Source organism: Podarcis pityusensis (assembly GCF_964106645.2).
Source record: "Podarcis pityusensis genome assembly, chromosome: 1".
NCBI classification, from domain to species: Eukaryota; Metazoa; Chordata; class Lepidosauria; order Squamata; family Lacertidae; genus Podarcis; species Podarcis pityusensis.
Genome location: NC_138028.1, coordinates 17,873,964 through 17,890,239, shown reverse-complemented (window position 1 = coordinate 17,890,239; position 16,276 = coordinate 17,873,964). Strand labels below are relative to the sequence as shown.

Below are 16,276 nucleotides of genomic sequence, written 5' to 3'. Positions count from 1 at the left end.
TTTAAAGTATGTTGGCGTATCTCTGCTGAAGTGACCAAGAGAAGAATACTCTGATTAAAAAATCGATTTAGCATGCAGCTTCTCTTTACAGTCCCTCGGTAAAAATGAAATCTCCCTAACAAACACTTAATAAAACCTGTCAATATATCTAGAAAGAAAAATGACACAAATGCATTAAGTATTAAATACCCTTGGAAAAAGTCACATATTCCATGAATTTTTGATGTACTATCTTGACATTAATGTAAAACCTTGATATTTATAATTGACAGATATTTAATAAAGTATAGAATATGGCTGCTGCAGAGCATGCAAATTTTTCAGATTGATCAAAAAGAGATAGACACTTATTCAAATGAAGCAACCAGTTGATAAATGGCAAAAATCAGATCTTTTAAGTTCATGCTTCCTTAGCTTTAGAAACAGTATTACATTCACTTTATTTTAGTCAACTCTGAATATGTAGCAGACTTCTAAAAAAAATGCAAATGGGAACATTAGGACAAATGCTTAATTGAAAAGCACACGCTGCCGTTTTATTGGACTAGTAATAAGACTATTTACATGGATATTTGTAAACAAGGAAAGGTTTGGAGATGGGAAATTTAATTCTAATAGATGGTGAATCACGAGACCATGGCATGCAGTACAACCCTATGTATGTCTGCTTCAATCACTAGGATCATGGTCAGCTCCATTTGCTTAATAATTTATCCAGATTATAACTAACACTTTAACACATAGCTAGGCAATTCCATAACTGACATAGTGAAGAGTTCACATGCCACCTTGGAAAATATATTATCACCTCTTCTCCTGTCAATGGAAGCCTTGCTCTTAATTATTCCAATTTTACAAATAGATTAGCGCAGAGAAAAACAAAAAGAGAAGGAAGGAGAGAACAAGAGCAACACTGAAATGTGCCTGTATTTAAATATCAGCTGCCACTTGCATTGCTGTTTAATGCATTGCATGAGCAATCAGAAAACTACCTTCAACTGTTTTCCTGCAGCGAGTAATGGCACTGCAGAATCTGGATTGAGTTCATTCCTGTATTAATAGCGCACACATGCATCTGAGTTCACTGACCAGTTAATGTTAACTGTATGCTGTAGAATATGATGGCTGCCAGAAGAGGCCTTCAGAAGTCCATGTCTTCACATGAGCTTAATTTGCTGGTGAAAATAATCCATACATTACCGTAGTTTTCGCTCCATAACACGTGTTTTTTTCCTCCTAGAAAGTAAGGGGAAATGTCTGTGCGTGTTATGGAGCGGATGCTTCCCTCCTGCGGGAGAAGAGCCGCTGAATGGGGAGGAGAGAGGGACAGAGTGCCTGCTTCTTTAAAGGAGCAAAGCGGGAGGGGAGAGGAGCCGCTTACACGAGTGTAAGCGGCTCCTGTACGGTTGGCTCCTTTAAAGCAAGCAGGCTCTCTTGTATCTCTCTCGTCCCACTCAGCGGCTCTTCTCCCGCTTTGCTGGAAATAGCAGGAAAGATTTTCAGCTCGCTAAAGGGGGGGGGGAGGAGGGAGAGAAGCAGAACCTGCTTGCTTTAAAGGAGCCTACCGGACAGGAGCCGCTTACACTTTTAAAGCAAGCAGGCTCTCTGTCCCTCCAGCAAAGTTTTTCAGCTTGCTAAGGGGGGGGGGTGGAGGGAGAGAAGTAGAGCCTGCTCCACGTGTGCTTCTTGTCCCTTGAGTGCTTTTCCTTCCCTCCCCACTTAAAACGTGGTTACAAAGCACAGATCCACATGGATCCTCAGGATTTTTGCACTGGGTCACCCCAAATTCACCATCAGATCACATAGCATGTCCATAGCTACAGTTTGTACCAAAAAAATCACGCACCCACTGTTGCCTGGGGCTGCAGTGGTGCAAAAACGTGGTTACAAACATGGATCCACATGGATCCTCAGGGTTTTTGCATTGGGCTACCCCAAACTCACCGTCAGATCACATGTCTGTGGCCACAGCATGAACCACAAAAATCATACATCCACTGTTTTGTTTAGAATATTTTTTTTCTTGTTTTCCTCCTCTAAAAACTACATGCATGTTATGGTTGGGTGTGTGTTATCGAGCGAAAAATACGGTAATTCTCATCTTTCCAACAGCCACAAGGAATCCCTGAACGGCACCAAGATGAGGTTATTTTCTTTGTATCATCTCAACGTGGGTTATAGTTAAGACCTTTGTGGCAAAAAAGCAAGGGGACTTTAAGGTACTTAGAGGCTTAAGATTTTCACCTTGTTAAGTTGCATGTCTTTGAACACAGAGCTCAAGGCTTTTTTCCCCCTTTTGACCAAGCACAATGCTTTGCTGCCTCATTCTCAGTGGTCTCCCCTTTATCCTAATGAGATCTCTTTTCCTCAGCCCCGTCCTATTAATAGGCAGGAGGGGGAGGAGAAATCTCATTAACAATCAGACTGGATGCTACATGATGATTTCAGGCCAACGTGTAAAGTGTGCAGAAAAAAAACAAGTATGTGCCATGCATGTGCATAAGGCTTGCTGCAGTAAAATCTATCAGCACTTTCTGGCCGCTGTTGCTCTGTCAGTCACGAAAAACCTTTGAAGCAAACAGCTCTAAGAGAACCTCTTCTCTCTAAAGTTGCTGTAACTGCAAGTCCTGTTAAACAAATAAATAATAGAAAAAGCAGATCTGCAGCATTTGATTGATAAGGTACACTGGTTGATGAAGTAACTGTTTCAATATGAGTACAATACATCAAGTGGCAAGAAGAGGTATCTTAGAAGAGGCATCATCACTCCTTTTATTAGAGGCATTCCCACTCTTCTTTCACGTGGAAGCAGAATGCCTCTTCTAAACTGATACAACACATATGTACATCCACTTTAAACTATTTTATTCCTATGCAGCTTTAACCAATCAACTAAAACTCAGCTGATTAAATCAGCTGTTCCCCTGATTAGGTAATAGCCGTATCAAAAAGAAACTCACCTGGTTTGAGTGCTTTCAAATTAAGTAATGTGTACTAGGATAACTGAAATTATGTTTGCAAATAATGAGATATGACTGAATTCAAACACCTTATCATGAAAACTACAGAAGTTAATAAATAATATCAGCCGCTTAACAAATACACTAACAGAATATGAACAAATAAGAGATTACATGAAAAAAATGGGCCCCCATAATCGGCAAAAATATACTACTGGGTATCTGGGAAAACATTTTGCAAATGGCATATAGATTCTCCATAAATACAGTAAAAAGGGTGGACTGTTTTAATATCATGACTAGGTGGGTATATTACTCCAATTCAGATACAAAAGATCAATATGTCAGCAATAATACTTTTTTCCAAAATATGTAGATTGGTTTACACACCATCTATTAAAGAATGGATGTAGAATAAAATGAAGGAGGAAACCAAATATTCTCAATTGCAGTTAGAATCAGTAGCAAAATAATCAAGAGTAACAATATAATTTTTGCAAATATACGAAATAGTTCCAACATATAATCAAAACAATATTGATCAGAAGGCACCTTTCTATGCATTACTAGACCTAAATACTATTATCACTTTATTACTGACTACTAAACTGGGAAGCTAAATTTAGTGCCTTACTTCCAAAACCCAGCTTGCAAATTTAAATTTAGAAGCAAAGCACTAACCACAGTTTGCTTATTAAAATATCACAGCAGCAAACTACTGTTAGCAAAACTCAGGAAGTAGAAAAAAGAACTTGTGTAAAATGAGGAAGAAGGGGCAAATGAACAAGCAAAGATTTTTCTGATCACCAAGCCATGGCTTGGCATTAAGTTGGAACAGAGCTTAAGTGATATGTCACAAGGTAAACTAAATCATTCCTGATACTTAGAAGCACGCCATATTGTAACTTTATGCACAATATAAATAGCAAAAAATGTTAGCTGAACCTTCAAAGAAACATTGATAATGAAAAATTTATTCAAACTTTTAGTCTCCCTAGTATTAGCAATCTGGGAACATACAGAGGAAAGAATTCTGCCATCTGAGTTTTGAACGACATTAAATTAATACCAAATTTCAAAATAGGGCATTTCACAACTTATTTTGAAATGAGGCCACATTGAATAAGAGTCTGCATAAATAATGCTCGACACACCCCAACACTGTTTAGCTATGGATGGGTTAGTCAAGTGCTTCTCTGCCCCAGAGAATCAGTGCTGAAACAGCTGGGAGGCTACACAGCCATAGTTCCTTGCTGTGCCTTCTAACTGACTGCAACCATCTTTATGACTTTTTAAGTCTAAGAGAAGTATCACCTTAGGGATATTCCAAGCCTCTTTCCTAATTCTTATTTTTTTTAAAAATTCAAGACTGCCACCCTTTCAGTGAAAGGAACTGTACGGGAAAATACATTATCCAATTTCTGGCCAGTGAGGGCAAAGTAGAAGGATAACTGACAATAAATTAGTACTAGAGGTTTTTTTCTACAATCAAACGATATATATATATATATATATATATATATATATATATATATATATATGTGTGTGTGTGTGTGTGTAAATAAATAAATAAATAAATAAATTTAAAGTATTGTTACAATTAATTATTATTAAAAATTAAATACCAACAAAAGCTAAGCTATCTGAAGAAGTGTGCATGCACACGAAAGCTTATACCAAGAACTAACTTAGTTGGTCTTTAAGGTGCTACAGGAAAGAATTTTTTACTTAAGCTAAAACTGTGCCACTAGTCAATAAGAGCCTATAATTAAATGTGCATCAACCAACTTTCCAGTCTTTTACTAGCACATACTCTGCAAGTAACTCAATGTCTTTTGAGTAGAATTTTTCATAGTTCTTCTCTTCCAACAGTAATTCTTGTCAGCTTGCATTATGCAGAAAGGCACACTCAAAAGATGTACCCTTAGGAAACCCACACAGCTTTCTAGGGCAAACTAGATCAATCATATGGAAGGACCAGCATCCATTAAACCAAAGGTATTGTGGGGTGGAGAGAGAGAGAGAGATGGGTATACACATTGTAATATCCCAAATTTATTTACTATACCCATGTCACCTTCCAGCTGGCCTATGAAACAATGAAAAAGATTGTGCCTTAGAATAAACACTAACCTAGGATAAACTCACTGAATACACTGGGACATTCTGAGTAAATATGCTTAGGATTGCAATGTTATGAATTTTAAAGTCCCACTAATTACAATTAATTAGAATCAAGCACAGATTTAAATATTTTCCATTTAATAATGTGGTGAATTAAAGTTACTAATGGTCTGTCTCTATGCATATTTACTTGAAGCAAACATCAATGGAACTTGCACTCATGTATAGCACATGATGGGTATATAGTACCACTTCCAGGACTAGGGGCACCATGTTGCTGAATACCAGTTGCTGGGGGACTTCCCAAAGGAAGCTGTTGGTTGAGTAGTGTGTCAAACAGGATGCTGGGCTCTTATGTTCTTACATAAATTGTGCTTTTTGTAAGTTTTAAAACTGTTCTCAATGTTGTATTTTAAATTGTTTTAAGCCCTGGGACCTTAGGGTGAAGGATGGGTGATTAATAATAACAAAAAACTCTGAACTACCTTGGAAGGTGGTGGCCTTTCCTTCACTGGAGGTTTTTAAGCAGAGGTTGTATGGCCATCTGTCTGGGATTTGTTACTTGTGATTCCTGCATTGCAGGGAGCTGGACTTGGTGACCCTAGGGGTCTCTGCAAATCTGATTCTATGAAGGCTTATAAATTGGCATTTAATATAGTATTCGGTATAATCATATAATCAATAATTCAATACCCATAACCTTTACAATGTAACATTCATTTTAATGGCCAGACTGTTCCGTAATTTTTAGGTACTAGGAGTCAGTATGCCAATCAGAGTCTTATTTAGCAGCTATTTGTTTGTATTTATAAACCACTTAATATTTTAAAAATCTCTAGGTAGTATTTTCACTGAAAGCTTAGTGAAAACACAAAAACTCTTGGTGTTCTAAACAAAAGCTATTTTCACCAGTCCACTGAAATTACCTGATATAATGGTGGTTAGCAGAACCCTTTCTACATGGTAAGAGCAGTGCGTACAAGAGAGCAGTATGTTAGGACTTTCAAATGACTTAGGATTACTTTGGCTAGTGCTGCAATTATTGGACAGCACTCAGAGATGTGAATAGAGGGAAGCAATTATGCTTAAGTTTTATCACAGCAAACACAGAAAGAAGCATTTTATAAGTTTCACTTCAGAAACATTCCAGCCTCCTACACTGAGACGTATCACAAGACTCTAAGAGTGTATAAGATAATCCATTTTCTAATTTAGTTAAATTACTAATTTCCACCAAGATAAGTCCCTTAAATAGTTTAACAGTGCTTAGAATATATATCTCCTTTGAGTATTTCACTCTAGATACACCAGCTTTCTACTGTGCTTTGATTTTATTGAACATTCATAACTGCAGTTACATCAAGAAAAAAAAGTATTAAATCCTAACAATAAGGCCTATGTATCAGTGAAAAAGTATGATTAACTGTTGAGGCATGGAGTCCCAAAACACAGATAACATCCCTGGGGATGGAGGCAGTTGCTCTGTGGAAGTGCAACTTGATATGAGGAAAATAAGCGGTTGTACTATTATAGCTGCAGAATCAACTGCTCTTCTGAATTTGTGGACAGGAGAGGGGTTAGAAACCTCATCTTCTAAAGCAAGAGTCTCCATAGACCTCTGTATTTTCTAGCCAACATAATATTTCTCCCAAGTGCGGCTTAAAAATGTGCAGAAACAATTTCATCTAATATTGGCATATATGGTTTTGAAGCACAGCGTTTTCAGACAAAGTGTTTGGGGAGACTATTTTAATGGGATCGTAAGCCATTCAGAGAAGCAGAAATAAATTAAAAGTAGTTATGTTGGCAAACAGGGTCTAAAATACAGAAGATAACTGTTTCCCAAATGAGAAGTTTATGATTTTCAAAATGGGAAGTTCTCACTCAGCCTCCCAATTTTCCCACTGTTACAGAAAAGGGACTTAGTGAATTGGTTTCTATTTATCTTGAAAATATTAGTATCCAAATCCTGGGTGACAGTGTGGCAAAGGGACATACTCTGCTGTGTTGCTTCAGGCTGCTTAGCAGGGATCCTCACCTTGCAATATAGATTATGCTAGTTCTATACTGCGGATGGTACATGCAGATCCCACTATTGGAACACTTGTTATTCAAAATCTCAGTTATCCAAACACAAAGAATTATAACCCAACCTTGCTACACAAATGGCTGATTCAAATATCAGAAGGTTGCCCACTTCCTTACTTGTGTTGTGCTGGTTGAAACCAGCTGTTTCAGGCAGAAAGCATGGAGAGAGGGAGAGGGATCAGACAAATCATGGATTAGAAATGTTCCCATAGGAAATAATGGAAATCATCAGCTCATTGTGCAAACACTCGCATAACGAACAATTTCCTGGGAACGCATTGTGTTCGGAAAGCAGGGCCTGTGTGTTGTCAGCCCTTGATAATAATTCCATTCTTCTCCAAACAGAGTTTCTGCCCTCACCTGGTTCTCTCAATATTCGTCTAATTATTATTTCAAAATGTCTTATAATGGTTCCTTCTCACAAATTTTCCTTCATTTTGTTAGTCTCTTGCAGGGATCTGTATTGAAGCCCCAACTCATCACATTCTTTATGATCTCTCCTATCTTTTCTGTGTCGACAATTACAATTTTGTCTTTTCCAACTAAATCTTAAGAATTTGGTCTTGCCAAATCTTTTCTTTGCATTGTTCTCCCCCTCTTAACTAGTATTGCTATTCTTCTATAACACTTATAATCTAGGTATTGCTTTTGATTCCACTTTATCCTTTTCCTCCCATATCTGTGACCTTGCCAGATCTTTTTTCATGACCTCAATATTTCTAAGATTAATTCCTTTCTTCCATATAGCACTACTAAAACACTTTTCAATCTGTTATTATTTCTCATCTTGATTATGTTCTTCTCACCGGCCTTCCTTAATCTACATCTTGGTTCTCTTACGAATGCTGAATCAAGTCCCATTTTCTGTTTTCATCACTTCCACAAGGTCCCTGCTTTGGCTTTGTCAACTTCACTGGATTCCACTTAATTTCATACTTTAAAATTCAACTTTTAATCACTTGCCTCACTTTATATTTAATCTCTTCATTCTTTTGATACATGCCTCTTTTCTAAAACAACATTATTATTGATCCTTATCTTTGGAATTACCTTGCTACTTCTTTGTCTATATTCAAACCAACTTCATCCCCACCCCCCTGGTCAACCCCCTCCCCCCTTTAATTACTAATCTCTTCTGCAGGCATTATGAACTCTTTTTCCTCTATCTATGCCTTTCTGCTAAATTGTGAAGTCCCTTTATGAGTGTTTTTCCCCCATTTGTAAATCACCTGATATAGGGACTATATAATGTGATACTTCTAGAGTGTAAAGGTAAAGGGACCCCTGACTATTAGGTCCAGTCGTGACCGACTCTGGGGTTGCGGCGCTCATCTCGCTTTATTGGCCGAGGGAGTCGGCGTACAGCTTCCGGGTCATGTGGCCAGCATGACTAAGCCGCTTCTGGCGAACCAGAGCAGTGCACGGAAACGCCGTTTACCTTCCCGCTGGAGCGGTACCTATTTATCTACTTGCACTTTGACGTGCTTTTGAACTGCTAGGTTGGCAGGAGCTGGGACCGAGCAATGGGAGCTCACCCCATCGCAGGGATTCGAACCGCCGACCTTCTGATCGGCAAGTCTTAGGCTCTGTGGTTTAACCCACAGCGCCACCCGCGTCCCTTGCCCTCTAGAGTGTAAGTTACACAATAATTAATTAATTAATTAAATTACAACATTTCCTCTTCTGGGTGCTTGCTTGATTTCATTCTTCCTTCTCTAGATCTTCCCAAACATTTTCATCAGGGAACGATAGTGTTTCCCCAGTACTTACTAAAATACTACCGGGACCAGAAATCATCACCCACAATGATTCTGTCCCTTTGGGGATTTCTAGCTTGCTGGAGTCAATGCCCTATTTAACTTCCAGAGCAACACCACCTCCAGTATGTCCTTCCTGTATAGTTTATATCCAGAGATTGCTGTGCCCCACTGATTCTCTAATACATGTTGCACCGCCACCAGTCCATAAGAAAGTATCTGAGCCAATATACCTTGCTACATATTTTCTACTGTAAAAAGGCCTCCCTGTAAAGAGAGCATCTCAGGGGGATCCTTTTGCTGACTTGGCAACTGCACTCAGGAGTGTGTACCTCTCCTCTGGCATGCAGATTGAGGAGGAAGCAGCTGTCTCGACTACATTCTGGCCTTGCCACTGTAGCACTTTGCCTGTAGGGATGAATATAGGGAAATACACTCCTGGTCCTTAACTGTGCAAAAGCAATAGACAACAGGCAGATGTGTTAACTGTATGATGGTTTCACCTTTCCCCGTCCGTAGAACTTTTAGAAAAGTAGCTTTGAAACACTGGAAAGCTGTTGTGAAATGATCAATATGGAGAAATTAAAGAATAGTTAACGCCCCTGACAAATTTCCTAACCCTTTTGTGGCTCTTTCCCCCTGGAAGCAATTCAAATTATACTGAAGACTGAGGAATGTTAGTTTTCTAGGGGTGTTATTTTGGCAGTAGAGACATAATACAGTTTTGAAAGCAATACTTACGTTGAAATGTTTTTGTTACTAAGAAGGTGAATGAAAAGCTTTCATCATTCACTTTTTTCTCCCTCTCTCATTTCCCAATCTGGCAGAAAAGGGGGTTCAGCTGGGAAAGTACTGCTGCCTATGTTTTATGAGCTAAAGAGCACTGCTCTGCAATAATCTATGGACCAATTCCCCTTGACAGAAGGCTGCAACCATGCCGCTTGTGAAGCTGGGGAAAAAGTTAAATCAGAAAACCACTGCATATTCATTTACAAAGGCAAACTAAATTATAGATCTTCAAGGAACAAGGAATCTTACTCTGAATGTAAAACTATATGGCTCCCTCTTGTGCTTATTACACCACATTTCAGTGCATAGAGAATCCAGCATTATGCAATAAACATAACAGATTCTGTTCACTCCACTGTGCACATTCAGTGCCCATAACATGCTAATGGTAGTAACACACGCAAATTGGGGGGGGGGGGGCAAGTAAATGGACATATTAGAACAAACTGAAAACCCCTCCTGAAGTAACTTGAACATCTAAGCCCCAAACCCTTTCTCTTTCTTGAAGTGCAATCTTAAGAGATCCAGTCACCTGCCTTCGTTCACATTTTAAGTATCAAATTGCATACATTTCAATGGTGTCAGTGCAGTCCTTTGGGCTATTTCTGGCAGGCCAGCATTGCACCTGTGTTTAGTTGTCAAACCAGACTAATATTCAGCTGGGAGCAACTGTAAAAGGAAGAAGTCTCTGCCATCTTCATGAACATCCAGACTACGTAGAGAAAGGTAGAGCTCAGCTGAAAACTGCCCTCTTCTAAACCTCCCCTCTGCGCTCATGAAGAAGTGATTACTGGCTACCAAACGAACATAACACATCTCAAAAGAACACATCAAAATGCCACCACTTTACTTTACTTTACAAAAAGCCACCGTGGTGCAGGAAAGAGTGCTGAACTTGGACTCAGGTCAGCCTTGAAACTCAACTATGCCACTGATTTCATACCTGTTTTCTGTGATGATTTTGTCCTATGCTTGATTCTGCATTTTTAGTTTTTCTTTTTTTTAAACCTATGCCAGTCATTATCACAGGGTCTTTGTGAGAACAGGAGGAGATAAGATACCATGTATTTATTTGCTAGCTGATGGGAAGGATGCATTTTTTAAAGTAGTTCTAGTTGCCTCTCATACAACCCCTTGGATTTCCAACGAGATATGGCACAATTCATTAGACAGCGACAACAATGCTTGAAATCTGTAAAACCCTTTCAGGTGTTTGAAATGCTTCATGTGCATATCTAATTGCAATCCTTACAACGGCCCTGTAAGATAAATCAGTATTATTCCCCATCTACAGGTGGCTTGGGGCTTTTGGGGGGTGGGGCGGGAGAGGTGGGAAAGAATGGCTTACCTAAGGATCAACTAGTGAGCTAATGACAGAGATCAGATTCAAATCACGGACTTCCTGATTAGTAGCTCTATCTCTTAGCTGCCACAAAATGTTCTTGTTTAGAGCTCCAGCCAGTTGGCCATGCTCTCTTCCAGCAGACCATCTCTACCCATCCCTGCTTTAATGTCTTTCCTTTCCAGAATGCTCTGTCATCACTGGACTGTTTGTGTTTCGTTCTTTCGCTCCCTTAGGCTATAAAAATATTGTTAGCATTTCAACAAATCTCAGCATTCTTCAGACTCTGCTGATACTTCTTTATTGTTTCTCAGTGGCCCCATCTCTGTCAGCACACACCACCTGAGTTCACTATTATAGGGACTGATATATGACTGAATCTCATATGGGTAAGAGGTTAGTAGATTGGGGTTGTTTTTTTAAATAATGCAACAGCAGGTAGGCCATAAGAGCATGAGCATAAGAAGAGTTGAACCACATGACGTTAGGTGCAATATGCATTTTAACAGGTCCCTCTTAAAGAACATACAGACACCCCATTATTCCTCCCAAGTACATCTCTCACTTAGAAATTCTGGCAAGATGATGATCACACCTCTGTCCTCTTGAATGTCAGTAGTACATGTAAATTATAAACTAGCTATCATGCCATTTAGTGGTAAACTTTACTAACTTTGCACTAGGGTAACATATGGCAGACATGAAGATTGGTTAGCCTATTAGTTAAAGCAGTGTTAGATGCCTGGTGTTGCCAGTTTTAAAAAATAATAATGCTGGAGCTTATCTGTGACATTTGCATCTCATTAATATAGTACCTTCTGTTCCCAATGGAAGAAATCTAAATCTAACCCTTTATACAATAATATAAGAATTGTTCATAGGGACGCGGGTGGCGCTGTAGTCTAAACCACTGAGCCTCTTGGGCCTGCCGATCAGAAGGTCGGTGGTTCGAATCCCCGTGACAGGGTCAGGTCCCATTGCTCTGTCCCAGCTCCTGCCAACCTAGCAGTTTGAAAGCATGCCAGTGCAAGTAGATAAATAGGTACTGCTGCGGCGGGAAGGTAAAAGGCATTTCTGTGCGCTCTGGTTTCTGTCATGGTGTTCCGTTGCATCAAAAGCAGTTTAGTCATGCTGGTCACATGACCCGGAAAGCTGTCTGTGGACAAACACTGCCTCCCTTGGCCTGAAAGTGAGATGAGCGCCGCAACCCCATAGTCACCTTTGACTGGACTTAACTGTCCAGGATTCCTTTACCTTTTTAACCTTTTAAGAATTGTCCAGACATGGTTTGAACTCTCCAAATTATAAATACCACCTAGTAGTACTATTACAACTTTAGAACAACCTAGACTCCTGAAGCAAAGAAACAAAGACAGTTTTTGTATAAACATAGCTCTTGAAATGAAATAATGGATTTACTCAGTACTATGGAAACCTAGTGTTGATATTTTTCATATCCTCTGTAAAAAACAAAACAAAACCACTCACATAGCTTTAAAGGCAAACTGGGACTATTTTGTCTAGCCTACCTTTCGAAGTGGCTTTTATGACAACATTAAGTACAAAACTTTAATTTTAAAATATTAAAAAAACATTCTAAATAATTGTAAATAGATATTACAATTCAATAAAGACAGGCAGGAAGTAGATTATGTTTCAGCAGAGATTTTGTTCCATTAAACATTGATGGCTGAAACACGCTGCTGCATGGTAAACCCATCTGTATATTGGAAACATTTCTGTGCAATAAAGGATTGATGAAGGCTGAATAACTACCTAAGAAATCTTTGCCTGATTTTTAAGGAGCCACAAAATGATGTCTGAGAAGATGTTCTGCCAGTACACTTTACCTGAATGACACTTTTTCAATAGTGTTAACAATATAATGCCTTGATTACTCAGAGGCAGCTACATTACATCTGTGGCTATGAAATGCTTTGTGTGACAAGGGTAAGACATAGGTCCAAGAAAGAAACACTCATAAGGAAAATGTATACAGATTGAGAACAGGCGATGCTGTGTTACAAGAAACAAATGCCATTTTCAGAACTGAAAATGTTCTCTCCTCCCCCACAAACCTGCCTCCTCAAAAGAGTCCACTAGCTTGTCAGCTCTGCAGAGCTGTCAAGGAAGAAGGAGCTATGGATCAATAGTACTACTGTGCAGAGGCACTCAGCCCCAGATGAGCTCCTGATGCAATGGTTTCACAGCAGTAGCTGTGATACTTTTGCCCAGGGAGCTGGCAGGTAGGCCACTACAAAGCTGCTTTTCTATCTAGATTACCTACCCAGTAGTTCCCAAACTTCCCACTCTACAGGCTACTTAAAAACTGTTGATTATCTTGGTAGACAACTCAATGATTTTTCTGCCTGTTGTAGCAACTGTAATGTCCTATACTAGATGAATGATTTTTAACTGTATTTTTATTGCTTCCTTTATTTCTTATTTTTTTTAATTAAAATTTGCAAATTAAAATGCAATACAATAAAATAAAATAGAAATAAAGAAGCAATAAAAATACAAGATGAATATTTAATACGGGTATACTGCAGACCACTCAAATGAAATTCATGGACCACAGTTTCGGAATCAATGATCTACACATCAGTGTGAATACTGGGGTGTAGGTTCTGAAATAGGATTATGACTATTGGAACGATGGTCAGGAATGAAAGTCAACACGTGAACACACAGGAGAGAACTTTACCTGCAGCCAAAGGTTGCTTACTCTATGATGTAGCTGTTTCCATGTCTCTAAAACTAAGTGATTGTCTGCCTCTTCTACAGAGCGAAAAAGCAACTACAGCAAAAAAGAGAGAAAGTGAGCAAAGCTCTGAGACTGAGCCTATAGTTCTTTCCTGCTCATTCATGTACCCTCTTTGAACCCCAGCCACTTCAAAGAGTTAAGAAGCAACAACACTACTTAGTACTTTGAAGATATTATCTGGTACAGTTTGTATAAAAATGGGACTCCACAGTTCATTACGAATTTGGTTACCCTGAAAAAAAGATACAGAAGAGAGCTACAGGGGTGATAAAAATCTAGATAGTGAGATACTGGTTGAGTTTAGACTGCATGAAGTAAAATTATATGGTGTCTGGGTTTTGTTGCCTTTTTATCATGGTTTTAAAAGGCCGTAGTTTACTCCAGCAGAAAATTTACTCAATTCTTGCAGTGTCTAAACAGCTAACTCAGTTTACTAAGATGACAGGACAGGAGATACACAAGTGAAGTATTTTACTACTGAAGTAAAGCACTTTTAAGATCATAAGCATGAGCATACTCTTCATAAAAGAACAGTAAAATAAAGAGAGGAACATTGAAAGCTGCCTTACACAGAGCCAGATCACTGTTTCATAGAGCTCAATATTGTCTATAGTGATAGCTAGTGGCTCTTCAGAATTCACACAGTCCTGCCCAGATCCAGCTGGAGATGCCCAGGATTGAACTTGGGATCTTTTGCATGTGAATTCATGTGCTCTACCACTGAGCTACAGTACTTCCTTAATATGAAAGATATAAGTTAGGTATATATTCGGGGGGCGGGGAGCAGGGTGAAGGCTACAAACGAAGAGTCATACATGAGAATGAATGAGCTCTGCAAACAACTGAATTATTGCCAATACATTCTATATCATCTGAAGTATATCAGCAACCTTACAGGCTAAAGATTTTTCACTAAAAATGAACACAAAATTTCACAAGTGTATGCCAGATGATCACAATCATTTTCAGATCATTTTGCATATGTGAACAAAGGAAAATGAAGCCCTTCCCATTCACTACAAAGTATCTTCTGCAGGAAACAGATATAGCATATTTTGAGTGATTCTCAAAATTCCATCACAACAACCCAGGATAGGTTTATGCAGACTTCTAAAGGCTAGACACACTAGGGGCAAAAAGTAGTATTAATCAGGTCTCCACTATAGAGAAAATAAAATGGTGCACTTGGGACACTGCTGACTGATGGCAGCAAAATCTACCCTCTTCCAATAACACTAGATAGCTATCCCAAAATGTATGTTGCATGTGTGCACTCAACAAGATGATGTACTGCACTTCTATCAGAAGTCCTTCCATATATAACCACCACCTTCACACACCACAACTATCATAGCAACAGCATTCTGCTAGTATAAGCAATGGTAAAAAAAGTAATCAGGTTAGCATTGGTACTGTGGTACTTAGAACTTTAGGCCACTTAACAAGCCTTTTAAAAATGTCAGAGTTCTACTTTGCTATGGTCCTCATATAATGCAGTGTCTGTTCCAGGCCCTTACCTGAATAACTTTGTAGAAATAGGCATACTGTCGAGCAGTATTTTTATATTGGCTGAAAACGTCATGTATGGCCTGAGTTGACTGAAGATATTGAACCTCATCTTCTTCAAAGTAAAGAGGAGTATTGTATTCACTTGGGAGAGTTTGGATGTAAGGCAGCCAGAAAGAACTAGGATTGCAGCGTTCACAAAGAAGGTGGAATGCTAGCGTGATGTTGCCCATGGCTTGGAGAATTCGGTCTTGAGAATACAAGGATCCTAAAAAAGGAAAAGAACCCATAAAGAAATTTTAGTCCCCCTAACAGGATTCCTAATTGCATATTAAGTGATTTTTGTAAGAAAGAAAACTTTAACAAAATAAGTACATCTTGCAATAACATGAATTTTGTTTACTTCCTATTATAGACTTTCTGCAACTTTCCTGTAACCTTTAAACTGATCTAAAAATGGTAATTTCAATAAATTAGTTGGCATCCATCTGTCTCAAGAGACAACAGAGGTGAAACCAAACCGCGCTGTGTTAGCAGCACTGAAGTGACCTCCCTGGAGCGCAAGCCTGGGCAATGTGTATGCAGGTCCTGGGCTGCCCAGATAACAAGACACCCCTCTTGGCCTTGCTGAGAAAAGAAAGCAGAGCAATACATTTGGCACCAGCTTGGAAGCAGGAGTTTGTCAGAAGGAGGCGTACAAGGTGCCATCCAACCATCTTAGGGACTCCACTCCATATTTGTTTAGGGTTTACTCCTTAGCCCTCTCTTCTCCTGACGATATCCCACAAGGCAGCAGAGGTTTAGGACCAGAGTTTTCTTTCTGCTAGATGGGCTACCTTCCTAGGTTGACGAGACCCATTTGCCTCTCACGTGTAGGAGCCATCTTCTTGACTGTTGGACTCAACATAGGTATCATCCACTCAATCTGCCAGAGCCTGTCTTT

The 16,276-nt window shown here is 39.1% G+C and overlaps 1 protein-coding gene across 2 annotated transcripts in view; it reads right to left on the bottom strand.

Moving 5' to 3' along the window:
• Nucleotides 1–16,276, bottom strand: part of SETD3 (SET domain containing 3, actin N3(tau)-histidine methyltransferase) — a 47,801-nt gene that overhangs the window by 17,290 nt on the left and 14,235 nt on the right. For both annotated transcript variants that reach the window (XM_080978782.1, XM_080978781.1), the window contains exon 6: nucleotides 15,345–15,601. In XM_080978782.1, coding sequence (XP_080834908.1) covers nucleotides 15,345–15,601 — 257 coding nt within the window. The remainder of the gene's footprint in view (nucleotides 1–15,344; nucleotides 15,602–16,276) is intronic.